The sequence below is a fragment of the Gavia stellata genome, chromosome 33, assembly GCF_030936135.1.
Source record: "Gavia stellata isolate bGavSte3 chromosome 33, bGavSte3.hap2, whole genome shotgun sequence".
Taxonomy (NCBI): Eukaryota; Metazoa; Chordata; class Aves; order Gaviiformes; family Gaviidae; genus Gavia; species Gavia stellata.
This window is the reverse complement of record NC_082626.1, coordinates 4,392,133-4,408,919: the sequence shown is the minus strand read 5'-3', so window position 1 is coordinate 4,408,919 and position 16,787 is coordinate 4,392,133. Positions and strand designations below refer to the sequence as shown.

The 16,787-nt window shown below is 52.5% G+C and overlaps 1 protein-coding gene across 1 annotated transcript in view; it reads right to left on the bottom strand.

Annotated features, from left to right (window-relative positions):
• The window catches only part of LOC132320047 (hydrocephalus-inducing protein homolog), a 144,128-nt gene that overhangs the window by 45,573 nt on the left and 81,768 nt on the right, over nt 1-16,787 (bottom strand). The window contains exons 21-27 of the mRNA XM_059832150.1: nt 15,890-16,033; nt 14,723-15,036; nt 5,619-5,811; nt 3,794-3,910; nt 3,045-3,254; nt 2,052-2,189; nt 178-355 (exon numbers count right to left, since the gene is read on the bottom strand). Coding sequence (XP_059688133.1) covers nt 178-355; nt 2,052-2,189; nt 3,045-3,254; nt 3,794-3,910; nt 5,619-5,811; nt 14,723-15,036; nt 15,890-16,033 — 1,294 coding nt within the window. The remainder of the gene's footprint in view (nt 1-177; nt 356-2,051; nt 2,190-3,044; nt 3,255-3,793; nt 3,911-5,618; nt 5,812-14,722; nt 15,037-15,889; nt 16,034-16,787) is intronic.

Sequence of the window (16,787 nt, the reverse complement as noted above, 5' to 3'; positions counted from 1 at the left end):
CAAAGCCCACGTGGGCTCGTCTGCTAGAGACTTGGGAAACAACCAGAGGGTTGAGTGTCGGTCTGACAGCCCTGAAACCTCCAGGCTTGCTGGAGATGGGTGGGAACTGCCCTATGGCCATATGACATGGGGGAAAAAGCTGAGGACCTCCCTGGGGAGCAGACAGGCAGTGCTCACCTTCGATATTCCTGGGCAAGTCCAAGGAGATCCTGGGAAAACTCCCCTCTCCTTTCAGGGAGATTTCCTTTGGTTTTAAGTGACCCACTTGGATCTCGAAAGTCTTAAAGAAGATTCCAGGCACTCCCGGCAGGTAATAGACTTTCAACACGTGCTGCTTGCCAGGTCCAAGGTAACCCTGCAGGGTGTGGGAGAAGAGGGAGGGAATGCAAATCAAAGAGGGTTTGGTGGAGGGATGCCTCAGACGATAGACATGCTGAGAGGAGAAGGCAGGTTCTCGAAGAGAAAAAAGCATCAGACAACATCGCCTTCTAGCTCTCTTCTATCCAAAAGCTCAAGTCTCCTATACCAGGATGCAGCGTGTCCTTCAGAGGGCTCGTAGGGATGCATTCCCACAGCACAGACTGCCCTGCGCTCAGCAGGAGCACAGCTCTTCTGCTAACGGTGTTCACTCTCTGCTAGCCAGAGCCAGACCGAAGAAATAAAAGCTCTTTTACCAGCCGCTGTGGAAGATGAGTGAAGTGCCTGCGCTCTCAGCAGAGCCAGCAGCTCCTCTCACAGCACGTCAGTGGTTCCCAGGCTGGTGCCGAAGGGCCTCGCCCCTTATTAATGACCCCAACCAAACATCTCCTGCCTGTGCGGTTACACTGAGGGTGCACGAGCTATCTGGACTCACGATGACCGGCAAACATACATCTCTGGAAACGCAGGAGCAGAGACTAGGATGAGATCTAGGGAAGAAGGTGTTGCCAGGAAGGTCACCTCCTCTCCGGGCTTCCAGAAGGACTGTCTGATCCCCGGGCTGGGCTCACGCCAGCCAGGTTGAGAGCAAACACAAGCAGATGGCAACACAGCTCTGGATGACAGGACACAGCCGCAGCTTTCCTCGGCTTGCCCTCCGCACGTGGGGCTGGACCCTCGGCTCCCCACTCCCCTCCACGCTGCAGGGACGAGCTACTGAGCGGGACGGATCCTGCCACTTGGGCCCCCGAGCCCTTACTCCAGTGCACAACACAGCTGCAGTGAAAGCGAGCCCTGTCAAGCTGCCAGGGCCGACAACGCCGTTACAGCAACAACTGCGCGGGTCCGAGCAGAGCTGTGTGTTGGGAAGCTCGCAGGAAGAGGGCATCAGCGCGTCATCCCTTGTAGGAGACAGGCATGAGGGAATGTGAAAGCCATGTGGCTTCCTCTTCCCATCGCAAAAAGCGTCCAAGATAGGAACACTGCTTCAGCTCAAAGACATCCATGCAGGACTGAGAAGCTGGGATGGTGGGATGCTGCAAACTCCTCTCCTTGCTATTCCAGCCCTGCTCCTCCCTGGCCCCCTCACTGCCCCACAAAGCTGCTGCAGAGCAGCAAAGCTGGAGGAGCGAGGGACCGGCACAGGGGCTGTTACAATTTCTGGCAAAAGAGCGTCATGCCCAAGCCAGAGAGTATTGAAGTCTCACCTGCTCATTGCTGGCAGGGGGCAGGCAGGGTTTGTTACAGGCAGGGACAAGGACTAAGTCCTCTCCGATCACACAACCTGGGTATGGTGACCCTCGGGAGAGCCTGCACCGGCCAGCGCCAGCGCCAGCACAAGCAGAGAGCTCAGCAGCTGGGGTCCGGAGAGCTACCAAAGCACTCGTGCCTCCCGCCCCTGGCTGCTGAATGACAGCAGAGCCACCCGCCAGCAAAGGCCATTCAAGGCAGTCTATTAGGACCACGCTTGCCTGACCTTCTCTGCCCCCCAGCAGCAATTGCTTACAGCCCTCTCTCTCCTGGCTGCTTTTGCAGGGTTTTTCATGGCTTTTTTCCCTTTTTTCCCTATAACCCTCTCCTAGGCAGCCTGACAAAGGGCCAGGGTTAATCGCTTGCGCTACCTCCGTACTCACCGTGCTGGGCACGACCAGGGGCACGCCGGGCAGAGGGCTGTCGGCAGCGGCCGCGCTGGGGCTGAGCGCCGCGTAGGTGAATCCCACCTTGCCGCTGTTCTGCAGGGTGACCTCTGCTTTGGTGACTTTGTTAAACAGCTGAAGAGAGGACAGAGGAGCGGGAAGTTACAGACACAGGCCTGATGCTGGGAATCTCCTTCCTCTTTCATTGGCTTGAAAGGAAACGAACCCAGCGCAGCAGCAGGGACCGCAGAGGACATACGGGCACTTGACTCTCCCGGGTTAACCCGGGGAACCCACAGCCACAGGGCACCTCTTAGCCCTACACAGGAACAGATATTTACGGCAGCACGCAGAGGTGCAATGACAACCATGTAAAGAGCAGTAACAAAGAAACCAGGGGATACAAGCCCTCTGCGCTTTAAGGTGTCATCGAACAGCTAGCTGAAACAAAGACGGAGGCATTTCAGAGGAAAAGGCACCTGCATACAAGTACTTGCAAGCAAAATACCAGCAAAAAGGGAGACAGACAGTGCAACACATGCAGGGCCAACAGCTGGAAATATCTATGGGGTTTTTAAATGAAAAGAAGTAAAGTGGGGATTCTTCTGGGAAACTCTCTCCAGCTACAGTGACGGGAAGCCCAAGTTAACTTCCTCCCTGGTTTATTTTGTTGATTAATTGAGAGCACTGAAAAAGAGCATCTCCTTGCACCTCAGGCTTTAGGAGTGGATCAGTGGCTGGATGTCTTGGGGCATGTCCCTCTGGAGATCACCACCAGGATCCTGCCTGCCCCAGGAATTCCCAACTTTGGGGAGGATGGAGATGGCTGTTAAAAACCACCTTGGATGCAGGATGTATCGCTCAAAGGTTGTACTTCCAAGCCATACAGCTGACAAAGTAGCTGGGAAGGGGAGAGAGCCCTAGACCTAGGTGGGCAGCAACCCGCCAGCAATGGTTTCAAAGACCTCTGCCAAGAGAAGGGCGCGGTACCTGCAGCCCGCAGTTGATCTCCGTAACATCTAGGAGATAGTCGATGAGCGAAGCCTCCCCACTCAGCGAAATCTTGTAAGTCGGGCCGCCCTCCACCTTGCACAGCGCCGTGACGCTGGCGACGATGTTCGCGTGGCCAAAGAAGGTGAACGTAACCCGCTGGCTCTCACCCGGCTGCAGCACACCGTACAGTGGCACGATGTCAAAAATCTGGAGGGAGAGGAGGAGAGATCAAGATGTCAAGCATCCAGATGGATGCAGAAGAGCCATGGCTTGAAGCAAAGGACAGACATGACTGGAGGGGCCTGTTCCTCAAACACAGGCAAAATCATCCTAATCTCACCCTACATCCATTACACTTTCTAGTGGAGAAACCATGGGAAAAATCTCCCATACTCATTAAGTAATACAGTAATTAATACACTACATCAAAGTAATTTTGGGGGTCTCCTCACTCTCTCTCTGATTTGCATGCTGCTCTCTCTCAGGATGCTACAGCAAAATTACTGCAAAATCTTCCTGTCAACCACTTGGTTAGGAACAGCAGGATGAATAAGGCCCTCCATAGGTGCCGCACAGGTAACGTCCTTGGCCAACCCTACGACACGTCCCACATGGCCTCTCCAATGACCGGTTGCTTCAGCAGTGCTGTGCGATATGCTTGGAGGGGTGTGAGGCCACTCCGTGAGCCGCACCGAGGGCCACCAGTGGGAGTGGGGGCTACATAAGCACGTCAGATTCCCACTTACCTCCTCCACTCCCAAGGTGAGACGCTCCGCCTCCACGAACGGCGTCAACTTCTTGACCCTCACCAGGCTCTGAGTCTCCACAGCACCTTCCAGCTCCGCAGCAGAGGATGGTAGCAACTGGAAAACAAGCACATGGGCTGCAGAAAGCAGCTGCCTGGTCTGCGTGAGACCACTCTGCTGCAGGATCCACCACCTCACCAAGCCAGCAGCAGCTGAGATGGGACCTGGGCACAAATCAAGCAGGGCCATGCCCGTGCCATCAGTTGAGCATGGGTCCAAGCCCACCCACAGATGAGACATGGGCTCCATCTGCACTTCCTACACGCAAGATTGCACGAGGAAGCTGCGTGCGCCCAGCACTGAGTCCTGGCAGAGACCTCAAGGGTATTTTGCACCGTCATGCCAGCCTGGCTTTGCTCACTCCCGCTCAAGGAACACACCAAGAACAGGAAAGTAAGGACTTAGAAAGTGCTCAGCACAACTATCCCGTTTCAGATGGTGCTTAGGTTGCATCTCATGCACTCATCGGTGCTGGAGAGCTGAGGATCTCTGCTCGGGCATTCTTCTCCAACAGCACCTTCCTGAAGAAGGCAGCTGACATGGCTTTCTGTCTTGCAGCAGCTGAGAGCTGGTATTTAACCTCAAAGGCATCACCTCTCAAAAGGAACCTCATCCCTGGGCTTCTGACCCCTATTTATAAAAGAGGGCTTTGTGACTGCTCTTGACATTTAATACTCCCTCGCTCACTAACGCGAAGAAGTGCTTTGTGCTGTGGCCTTGACTTCAGCAGAATCTACAAGAGTATTTACAGGACATCCTTAGACCTAATCAGAGGCTACATCTCCCCAGCAGATAAAGCACTGGGGAGAGAAGAGTTTTCTCTCATTTCATTGCTCTTTCGGTTGTCTCCACATTTTCAGGCTTAGCAAAGCTTTGCCAAGCGTATATTCCCAAAGATGCTAACCCGCATCTTGCCTAGGCCTGTGGTCTCCCACCTCCCCACGGAGGTTATATGGAGCTTGCGTACAGTGACACAAGCAGAAGACGAAACTGCAATCCAGAAGCATCCTTTGAATCCAGAAGAATCCTTTGAAGTAATTTTGGATCCTACTTAGCCTGGTCCACTTGTATTTCCCTGGTTTATTTGCGCATACATGGCAACAAAGCAGGGAATAAAGATGATTTCATATGTCTAGCCAAAAACATTCAGCCACGCTATTCTTTACGTCTACAGGGCATCATTTCTCCTGATTCAGAAAAAATGTGCAGAGTTATAGCATTCAAACTGCTGATATTTGGATGGAAGCAGGTGCAAGCCCCCTCCTTGAACTTAATGTCAATGCTGGCACTTTCAGAACCTCTCGAGCTCTCTTACATCCTTTTTTTATTGCCCCAGGAGCAGCCTTCATCCCACACGATGCACAACAAGGTGCCAGCTCCCACTAGTACCAAGGTCAAGCTCCAAAGCAGCGAGGTTCACCAGGAAGGTCAGCAGATCAAAGGCGACTTTGTCTGCAAAGCCTTGTTTTATAAAAATCGTCTCTGTGGCCGTCACTGCAACACCGGCTCTTGGGGGAAGCCAGAAGCATGAAAACGGGTGGCTCCAGCTGGGGTTGAGAAGGTGCTACATGGAGATCAGTACTTGGCATGGCTTGGTACAGAAAGGAAACTGGAAGCCTTCACATCATGATGCAGATAAAAGCCTCATTTGGTGTTGTAAAAAAAACCAAACCAAACAAAAACCAAAAAAATCCCAAACCCAACGGAAGTCAGCAGAATCTGAGTGGGCTTCTCCAAGGAAGAGAAGGTGCAGAAGAAAATCTACCTTTGCTCCCAGGGAGTCATCTGCAGCTGCTGGCTCTTGGGCAGGATCCCCCGCTGCTGCCAGGACTTCGGCCGGCTCCTCCGCACCCCCGACCCTGGAGCTGCTCTCTGCAGACGCTGAGCGCTCCGACAGGGCTCCCTCCTTCTTTGCTGGTGGGGGTCTGATGAAAAATTTAGGTGCTGGAGGGCTGAACCTGGAAAAGAACATAACTTTGGTCACGGACCTGCAGTGGGAAGGAGGAGAGCCTACACCAGCGGTCCCTTGGCAGAATGTGGCCCCTGGTGTGGCACTGGTGGGGTGAGCTCAGCGATGGGTCTGACCCAGCAGCTCCGAAACCAGGATGGAGCAGGACAACGCTTGGGGCTGCCCAGGGATGATGCTGCTGTAGCGGCTGTGCAGGCAACTAGCAACGGGCTGCAAGGAGAAATGGAAGAGGACAGAGGAGAATAGCTTATAGGGAGGTAAAGAGCGCAGCAGGAAAGGGACAGAAACTGTACAAAAAAACGTGAGACCGAGATGCAAAGGGGCAGATCCGGACAGCGATGAGCCAGTACAGACCCAGCAGTGCCCTCCTGAAAGCACCCACTGCCGTGGACCATCCTTCCTCACCCAGAGGGCCAAAGCAAGAACTACTACACCTCTACTACACCTTCATCCTGAATATTTCCCCTGATAATTACCCGCAACCGTAGGTCACTCCGAGCAAGCAGTAATGCTGGTGGCTTTCTCAAAGCGCGATGGGGCAGGAGCAGGGGTGGAGCCCGCAGCCTGCTGTGCCCTGACCGGACAGAGCCCAGCACCGCTCGGGGCACCCACGGAGCCCAGCGTGGGACACCCTCGCACGCGCACGGCAACACGGAAAGACACGTCGAACAATTCCCGGCAGAGACTCGCAATTAAACAGCCCATTGATCCCTGATGAGCGCCAGAGCAGCAGCGATTAGTACTTTGGGAAAGAGAGCTTTGGTCATTTTTAATCAATATATACCAAACGTGGATGACAAGATACAGCTCCCTGCCACGCTGCAGGTATTCCCCGGCTGCAGAACAAGGGCTCCAACAGCACCTCGTGCTAAAAGGGCAGCAGCTCTGCTGAAAGAAGGTTATAACCAACATGGCAGTTACCAACGGCGCGGTTACCTCCCCGGCAGTTTCTAAACGCAAACCGGTTGAGGATCAATTGGCAAATTATTCAGCAAAGCAGTTCAACGGCTCGTTTCACAAATGGAGCTGAGATTATAGGTTGACCAACATCTCTCAGGAAAAGGTATATGGTTTTTAACTTTTTCAAATGTTCCTAGGTGACTCTGATTACATTCCCTGCACAGTAACTCTGCTCCTATTTCTAATGCCACACACTCGAACCGTTCCTGCCTGTCACCGTGCCTATTTGCAAGTGTTCCCCATAGGCAAACAAGGCAGATTTTTTCACAGCAACCTGGGTGCTTGCACCTCGAATGCTGTGTTCAGTTTTGGGCCCCTCACTCCAAGAAGGACATTGAGGTGCTGGAGCGTGTCCAGAGAAGGGCGACGGAGCTGGTGAGGGGTCTGGAGCACAAGTCTGATGAGGAGCGGCTGAGGGAGCTGGGGTTCTTGAGCCTGGAGAAGAGGGGGCTGAGGGGAGACCTCATCGCTCTCCCCAACTACCTGAAAGGGGGTTGCAGAGAGGTGGGTGTTGGTCTCTTCTCCCAAGTGACAAGCGACAGGACTAGAGGAAATGGCCTCAAGTTGCGCCAGGGGAGGTTCAGGCTGGATATCAGGAAAAATGTCTTTCCTGAGAGAGTGGTGAGGCACTGGAACAGGCTGCCCAGGGAGGTGGTGGAGTCACCATCGCTGGAGGTGTTCAAGGAACATGTGGACATGGCACTGTGGGACATGGTTTAGTGGGCATGGTGGGGTTGGGTTGGTGGTTGGACTTGATGATCTTACACTCTTTTCCAACCTTAATGATTCTGTGATTTATTCCCAGCTGGGAATTTGGTGCCTCTAATGACATGCTCCCAAATAAATATTTGTCCTTAGCTTTGTAGCTTATTGTTTTCATTTCTGGATGAGCGGCTCTGCTCTTCACAAGCCCCAAGAGGTCTCACCTGACTTATCCTTCCTGCAACCACATGCAAGAACAAGGCTTGACCCAGGCAAGCTTCCCCAAACAGGGACCGATGAGCAGCGGTGCCGTCACCCCTCCCCAACCCTCCCTCCACCTGCTGCTGGGACCCCATGGGGGACCCCAAAGACAACCTCAGCACTGTCTGCGTGGAAGGACAAACCAGGACTGGAGGGGACAAAGGCATTCGCTTGCCCCTGCAGAGCATCACCCATCTCCAGGCCCACCTGCATAACCTTCGCTCCTCTCAGCTGAGGCACCTTAATACATTTCACACTAGGCAACCAAACCAATCCACACCTCCAGCAGCCACTAAGTTGGGCATCTACGTAAGGATGAAATAAATTCAGCTCAGCTGCGACAACAGTGTCTCTGGGCAACACTACTTCCCCTGGCTGATAAAGGAGATGCCTGCAGCATAGGGGTACAAATATCCAGGGCCAGGAGCACTCGGAAGCCCTCCACCTATGCACCGGTCCATGAACCAGTTCAGCACATGAGCCTGGCCATCATCACGGCGGCTGTCCCAAAACTGCTAGCTGCGATCCATCCTAGCCAGGAAATGAAACTGCGGCTCTTAGAGTGCTTGTGATAAATACTGCGGGTTAATAACAACTCCTGAGGAGAGAGAAACCCCTGAGATGGAAAATCCATAATCGTTTATTAAATTACCTTTAGTTTTATAGAATGGTTTGAGGCAACTTCACGGAACCACGGTGCCTAGACAACAACAATATTTTTCACTCTAAAGGAGAAGCCCTCTGGGACCCAGTGCTGGGAGATGATGTGATTAGCGAGTCCTGCTGTTCAGAAGCACAGAGAACCACAAGGGACTTTTTCCAGTGGGGAAAAGTCAAAATGCATAACAAGAAGCGTAATGTGAAAAGGGAGGGAGCGAGGAACCCAAGGTGTCAACAGAAAGCTGCCTTATTTCTGATCTCTGAGACAAGAAATCGTCTTGGCACTGAAGGAAAGAGAGCTGTCTCAGAAAAGGAGAAGGAGGGGGAAGATAAGAAGCTCAGCATCAGCTCAGGCTTTAGGCAGCTCTTCCTCTTCCTCCCCAGCACCTTCTGGCCAAGGTTGTGAACGCAGGGAGGAAGGCAAGGAGCAGAGAGCAGCTCCTCCACTTGCAGAGAGGACCCATCCCAAACCAGAGAGGCCAAAGGGCTGTGGAATTGCCTCCACCAGTACCGTGGAGCTGAAGCAAGGAGCCTCCCGACATAAGCAGGTCAGCCTGGAGCTGGAGGGGCCGAAAGCAAGGTGTTAACCCCTCTGGGTCTCTCTCATCCAACCTGGCCACCCCTCAGACGAGACAAAATGCATCCAGGAATTAACAGGGGGCATTTAATGGCAGCACGGGTGGATTGACACCGGGGAGAGAGGAGTCCTTCCTGCTAGGGCCAGGACAAGCTTGTGCCACCCATCGTCCCCAGCCTCTGAGACATTAGAAAAAAATAAATCTCACCCTGTCTCTTGGTTTCTGAGCCTGCTAGGGACACAGCTTCACACCTCTTCCCACACCCACCTCCCAAAATAGAGGAGCTAGAAATCACACTGCTTCTGCAAACCCCATGTGAAGATTCACGTGGGACGATGTGACCCTGCCGACCCAGGCTGCGCGAGAACCATCGACATCAGGAGCGTCACCCCGAACCTGCAGCGCTGCAAGGGGAGCACCCGAGCTCCCCGCAGCCCCTGTCAGCACCGAGGACATGGGTCAGGAGCCACCACCCCTTCGCATTAAACAGTGCTGAGGCTGCTTCCCTAGTGCATGGCACCCACATGTACCCTCATCCTTGCCTGGCCTTCCAAGGACCACCCGCTGGTGCACCCATCAGGCACAGCCATGGCAGGGGGTACAAACAAGCCTCTCAACAAAGCACGAGCTCTTTTCAGGTTATCACAGGGCAAGGCACCGCAGACCGCATGCCCGTGAGGCATCTACACAGGCTTACAGACCCCTACAATGCACTTTCATTTCTCCCTGGGGCCATCAGATGCATATTAAAAAGGCACTTTGGACCAAGCCACAGACAGCTCAAGGGTGTTTGCAACTGAAAGCAAAATAACGGAACACCGGAGCAAACCGAAACCCTTCCCAGTGCACCATGTGGAAACACTGGGCTTGAGCTGGGCCACCTGGCCAGCAGCTGAGGAAGGTGGTGGGGATGGTTTGCCCTCATCAATAGCAAATACTAAACTGCATTTCGTTCAAATGGCCCCGACAACTATTTCTTTGCTAGGATAAATTCCTCTGCTGAGCTAAGGCTTGGGTATTTCCTGAACCACCCATTGAAATTCAGACCAGGCAGTGGAGAGAGAGAGAAGAGAAGCAACATCACTGCAGTGAGATCCGACACCTCCAATTTCTGACTCGCACACGCTGGAAACGATTAAGCTGGATTCGGCGTTCATCTGAATGCAGCGAGCGGTCCTGGGGATGTCCCCCTGTGACCGAGTATTAATTAACTCAAAGTTAATAAGCAGTTTTAAGAGCCACTTACTTGAGTCCAAAAAAATGTCAGTTTTGAGACATGAGGGAGAATTTTGATTTCTTCTTTGGAAATAGAAATTGTGTAGGAATGGATGCAGGGATGTTACTACTGAAGAGAAGTATCACATTCCTGGGGCAGCAACCAAAACGCTCCAGCACCTTCCAAGCAGGAGCCACAGGATTTGATTTTGGGGTGCGCCGAGAGTCCTCGGCTCCTGCTGAAGCCCACTGACCTCAACTGTACCATCACTTTTGATGAGAAGAGTCAGAGGAGGAGCTGAGGCCCCTCAAGCTCTTCTGACATGGTTTGTACCTCCCTCAGAGTATTCCCACGGGACATGCCTGGTCTGGTTTTGCAGGGTGCAGGCGCTAAAGCTCCTCAGCCACCTTGGTCCAGCCTAAGCTGAGTCAGGGCCAGCCACCAGCACTGCAGGCACAGTGGGTCTTGCTGGAGATCACCCTTCGGCAGCAGTACTTGCCTCTTGGCAAGTTATAGCCCTGGAAGAAGTCTCCACTGACTTCACCGGAGTTATTCTGACTTGCTCTCATTTTACAGATGGCAAAACACTACCCATTAAGTCCTCTCCTTCCTCATGCTTTGCACATCAGCCAGGTGATTTAGAAGCATCAGGTGAGGCGGTAGGAAGCTCTGGCTTCTCGATCAGACAGAAAAACGCTTCTTAAGCAGACTCCGGCCAAAGGTCCCTCTGAACAAATCAGTAGCTCTAACGATAAAGACGATTTGTCATCTTTGTTCAAAATTAAACGAGCCCCAACAGCTGTAATTTGGAGATGCTATTTAAAGTAATCAGCACCAATTACAATCTTACCAGCTACTTCAAAAATTGGCTCTGCAAACAGACAACTGTGTTGACCCCCGTAACTGATAGCAAAGGAGGAGAGATGTGCTCCAGCTCTCTTTGTGGCAGGGATCTGGACATTCACCATTTTGAGATGTCTTCATAGGGTCAAGCCTGAGAGCTTGGCAAACCAAGAAGGGTACGGCTGCAATGGTTAAAATTATTAGGAAGTGGGGGGGAGCCAAAGAACTGGTTAAGAATAACCAGTTGAGAGCAGCAGGCTGGTTTGGGGAGCGTTAGGCAAGCAGAAGGCTCCCAGCCATGGGAAGAGAGAGATTCCTGATCTAGCCTCTCCTTAGGGGAAACGCTGTAGGAGACCAAAGCTGGATCTCAACAAGTTTGTGAAAGGGATGAACAGGAGAGAGCCTGAGGTCACAGGGAGCAGGCTGGGTGGGCTTGGCAGGCCAGCTTCACCCTACAAGAAGTCAAAAAGAAGCTCAAGTCTGAGCTGAGGCATCCTGGGGGTTGAGGACCAGTGTGTCCCTGGGCTCTTCTGCCCACCAGCTAGCACCCCTGTCCCTCCAGGGTGCCAAGAGCAGAGCGTGGAAAAGGAGGGAGATGAAAAGATGGAGCACATCCTGAAGTCCTCACCTAGGGGGAAACGTCCCTGCTCGTCTCGACTGCTTCTGCGGAACCCCAGAAGGTGTCTCCACCGGCCCGCACTGATGCGGGCTGCCCGGCACGTCCCGGACGGGCAGCAATGCCACAGCCCAGCGCGCCCTCCCAATGGGACTCCACAGCAGGTCACCGCAGTGAAAAGCGGGAGAAGGTAAAGCAGCAACGATAACGAAGGCAGAATGAAAAACAAACCAAGAAAAGTTCCGGTTTAATAGACTTCCTAGGGTCGCATCCCAAAATCAATCAGATGCACAATGAAGCTCCACCCCGCTGAGTACGCTGGCACCGCCATCCATCCCCTGTCCAGAAGGAACAGGGCTTGTCACAGCAGCAGAAATCACAGATTTAAGGCTGAGCGTGGCTTTCACCCTGATTTATAGGGTTGGTGTAAAAGGCTAGTTAACATGGCTGCTGAGTTATTAATTAAAGGTCACTCACAGAGTACAACAGAATTACCCCCTGCTTTACCCAGAGCAAGGCAGATGTACTGCCGGGAAACGTGCTCACAGTCCAACGGCCCCACTGAGCTCCTGGGGACGGGGCGAGGGACGACCGGACAGGGTTGGCCTGGTCCAGGCGACACCGGGGACAGCTGAGGACAAGTGTGGGGTGACGGAAGCAAGCGGGCGAGGGAGAGGGGACAGTTCCCACCGAAGACGAAGCAAGCAAAGCAAGCTCACAGTTGGAAAGGTTTCCTGCAGAGGAGAAAGATGACTCTTCCGAGGGCAGAGCGGCTGAAAAGGCGGCATTAACTGAGTCAGGCGCTCTCGAAAACGCATGGCATGCCAGCTGGCCCAGAAGGACCCTTGGGGTGCCCGACCCCCCAGGGACCCCTGCCTCCCTCCCCTACACAAAGCAGACGGTGGGGAATAAATCAATCCTTCTCGCACCAGCCCACACCACTAACTCTGCGGTGGGCATCTCACTGGGCTGCCCTGCTCTTCACGGAGCCCCATGAAATCTCCCTGTGAGCTGAAGTCCTCCCCAGGCTGCTCCGTGGAACCCTCCGAAGAGAGGGTTCCCCTCTCTTCGCCCCTGCCTGCCTCCCTCTCCGAGTCAGGAAATGTAGATCTACGGCGATACCTCCTCAACTTCCTGAGACCTGATGTTTGATTCCCTCAATGGCAGACTGAGTTAGTTTGATCTGACAATTTAGAATACCAACAGTGCTTAATGTGGACCAGAAATAATATCTGACATGTTGCCCTTCTGCAGGGCTCTTAATGAGCAATTTGAGGTGTTAATAGCTTGGAGACCGTCTTCATTTCCAGCTCTGCCACAGAGGATCACATGGTGTCTGCTGAGGGACCCGGAGAGAGTACATTACCGCTTAATTAATATGCAGAGCAGAGAAGGGAGCTGTCCTAACGTCCACAGCGCTAACGAGCCAGCAAAGGGGCTATACCAAACCCTGTGGAGCAGAGGCTGCTATCCTGCCAGATGCTCAGGACCCTCAACTGCTACCGACTCAGCAGAGTCGGGTGACTCCGCACCCACTGGAAGAATGAGCACCTGCAGGCTCAGGTCCAGCAAAGCCAATGTAGGTGGAGACGGCGTAATTAAAAGTTGAGAACTGATTCAGCATTCGCATTTTCAAAAACCTAAATTGGTTCTAAAAAAAAAAATAAGAGTAAAGATAAACAGGCAACCGGCCAACAAGTGGCCCCAGAGGAAATTAATTCCACACAGGCTTCGCTGTAATGTGTTTGTTTCTCTTATTATAAAATATATGCATTGTTCCATCATCAAAATTAGATTTTCCCTTTAGCTTGTCATTAAACCCTAATCTCATTTACCAGGAGATGACAGGGGCCTCCAAGGAGAGCTTACAGCCCTGCTCCTCTTCCCCTGCCCGCCTCCCTCCACCTGCTTTGCAGACTTTCCTCTGCATTTTAGGGTCTGTTCTTGAAGGCGCTGTGCATCAAGAAGGGCCACACTAAAGACTTCTTGTTACTTGGCAAGAGCCAGCTGTGGACGGGCTACCCCAATGCCCAGATCTTCTCCCCCAAGCCCTCCTCATAGCCATAGCTAATTTCCATTTCCCAATAGGTCGTCTCCTCTGAGCCAGATCCCAATGCCCTGAACAAAACTGTTTATTGATGATCTCTGGTATTTGTAATAGCAGCACTTCAATGCACAATGGGTGATTTTGCTTGGTTTCCTAGGGCATTATGGAAAAACCATTTGTGACTGTAATTAAAACTGCCCAGACAAGACTTTTATACTATGCAGAGAGGCCACAGCAGGAGGAACTGCTAGAAATCTGTTTATAGATGTGCTCCGGCATGACTACAAGATTGGCTTGGAAACCACAGACCAGGGCGGGGTGGCCCTGCTCCCAGGGGATGTTCAGACAAGTCCTCCCCCCAACATCTACAGCTGTACCCAAAGCTGCAGCAGGACCTGCAGCAGGACCTGCCATTTCGCTGTAAAACACTAAAGAGCTGTTTGGCAAATATGACGTGCAGTTGAGCAGATGAAAACTCACTTCACCAAGGTGGTGTTTGCCTCAGGCCACAAAGGTCTGAGAAAGCAGCTTTCCACACCAGCTTTCCTTCCCAGGGGAACCAGTACGGGGGCTACGGCATAGCAGCAGCAAGACTGGGGCAGCAGCACAGCGTTCTGGTGGCAGTGCCTGTGTAGGTTCTTTGTATGACATGACGACAAGTAGGGTTGGCAGGGAAGGAAGAGAGCTCCCGTTATAGATCTGCTTCTCCAAGCACCTAAGCATGGCCCTGTAGCTCCAGACACCAAGCAGGATTCTAGGCTACGGGCTATGCGAAAAGTGTTGGTCATGTCTTACGGTCCCAGCTTGGCTGGAGAACGCTGCCTCTTTCCCAGCATCAAACTGGTGGAGATCACCTATTCCCTATGCATCGACCCTGACCACACCTGGTAGGTGTTCTTTCCACAAGGGAAAGTTGAAGGCAATTTGTCGGATCCCAGGCAAACAACTTGGTCTTTGCAAAGTACAAACGGGACACCAGGAAGAAGAGCTTCAAGGAAAGGGCATTGGTGCACGTACCTCATCTGCTTCGCGTGGCTGTCCACCAGGAATGACCAGTGGTACTGGACAAGCAGCGGGCTGCAGTTAGTCATCTCGACATACTGGACAGCTTCAGTGTCGTTCAAGATGCAGCCGAAGTCCAGGGCCGTGGTCTGGATGTGGAGATTCGGGAAGTAGACCTCTCCCCGAATGGTGACCTGTTCCTCATGAGGGTGCTCGAGAAAGTGTATTTTCAGAGCCTTCTCTGCTACCCAGGTGTTCAAATGCTCTTCAAAAGCAGGGTTAAATCTGATGGAGAGGTGAAGCTCCTCCCCGACCTCCAGCTTCATGGGCTGCAAGGAGATGAAGAGTATTAAGCACCAGTGTGATGAAGTCCCAAGGTCTGATGGCATGAAACATGTAAATATTCAACATGTGACCCCAACGTGGCCTTCTCAGTTCATCCTTCCTTTTCTTTACAGCGTGCACGTGCCCGCAAGCACCACACCACTCTGGTCTGAAACTATCTCAGGCTCATGCCTCTGGGCTCTGCATCAGTACAAGAGGGAAGTAAATATTGTTCTCCTGAATTCTGGACCCACAGAAGCTATATGCTAAATACATAACCAAACCAGCACTCTGGCAAGCCAGGGCCTTTTGCCCTGACTCTACAGGAACTCCTTTATCCTCACAGCACAAGCGCAACGGCATTGCAGCCTCACCCTTGCAGGTGCTAGTCACTGGCACGGCACAGAAATGGTGGCCGTGCCTACCACAACACGTTTAGCAGAGTCCATACCCAACACCTTCCACCAACAACGGGGGCAGGTGCCGGGGAGCGGCTGGAGGAGCATCCTCAGCCTTCTGGAAAGCAGGGCTGCCCTTGAAGGGAGCAAGCTGCTTCTTGAGGTTATCTGGATGGCTGCTGGAGAGCTAGGATGGATTCCAGGAGACACCTTTACTACATGGCATGCCCAGACCTAGTTGCACGCTCCCTTCTCATGGCTTAGAGCCAGGACGTATTTCCCCAATTCAGATGATATTTTGGTTCCTTCAGCAACTTCTTTCGAATCTAATTTAGTTCGGGCCAGTCTACTGCTGATTCTAAAGAATAAACCTCTCTACCAGAGGACCTCCCAACAGAAACGCACCACCACACTCCTCCCTCTTCAAACCCCACCAGCACGAAGGTCCACGGCTGCTCACCTGAACATCTGCGGGGAGGGGCTGCCGCTCGGCATCGCAGATCATGAAGGGTTGCTCTAGGGCCAGGACAACGCTGAGTGGCAGGGAGGAGTTGTTTTTTAAAGAAAGAGGCTTGTGCTGAAGAGCAAGGACATCACCGGGTTGCTACAGAAACAGGAGACAAGGAAAAAAAACAACCTGAAGCGACCACGGACATCCTTTCCTTTCTGATGCGTTTCAAGTTTTTCAACCCCAGAAGAGCATACACCTCTATTTACTATTTTTATTCACTTCTACCCTTCTAGAAAGGTTTCCTTGAAGTAGATCAGATGCTTTTCATCTTTAGAAACTAGAGCATCCCCCGGGGGACAGGGAAACAATCTCATGTACAGATGGGGGGATAGGACCCCGTGAGGAGGCAGCTGCTTGAACAAGATCAAAAGAGAAAGTGAACCCAGTTCATTTGTCTCCAGTTTTGTACCCTCTCTTGGGCGGAATGGCACAAGACTTTTCACGCACATACGGTCATTTCTTATAAGCCTATCGGTTCTGGTAGCCTCATAAAAGCAGTGATGCTAGTCAGAGGAGAAAAGCAAGCAGGATTTGGCCTGTAGTGGAGAGCCTGCAGTAGCCTACGGTTAGCTTTGAACATTTCCATGCACATACAGCCAGCGAGAAACCTCGACAGTTCGTTTGCAACGTGTCTCCTGCCACCCCTGCTACAGTGACAAGGTGTCTGTAGCCTCAAAGCTCAAGCTCAGCCTAAGCTATTTCTTCCTGTTTACGCATTGCTCTGGGCTTCCTGCATGGTTTATATAAACTAGGCAGTGTTTAGGAAACTAGTTCTGGGTGTATTGATATCAAACAGCTGCAGCATCGTAACGCTCGATAAATCGGAGCGCGTGGCATCAAGCAGACC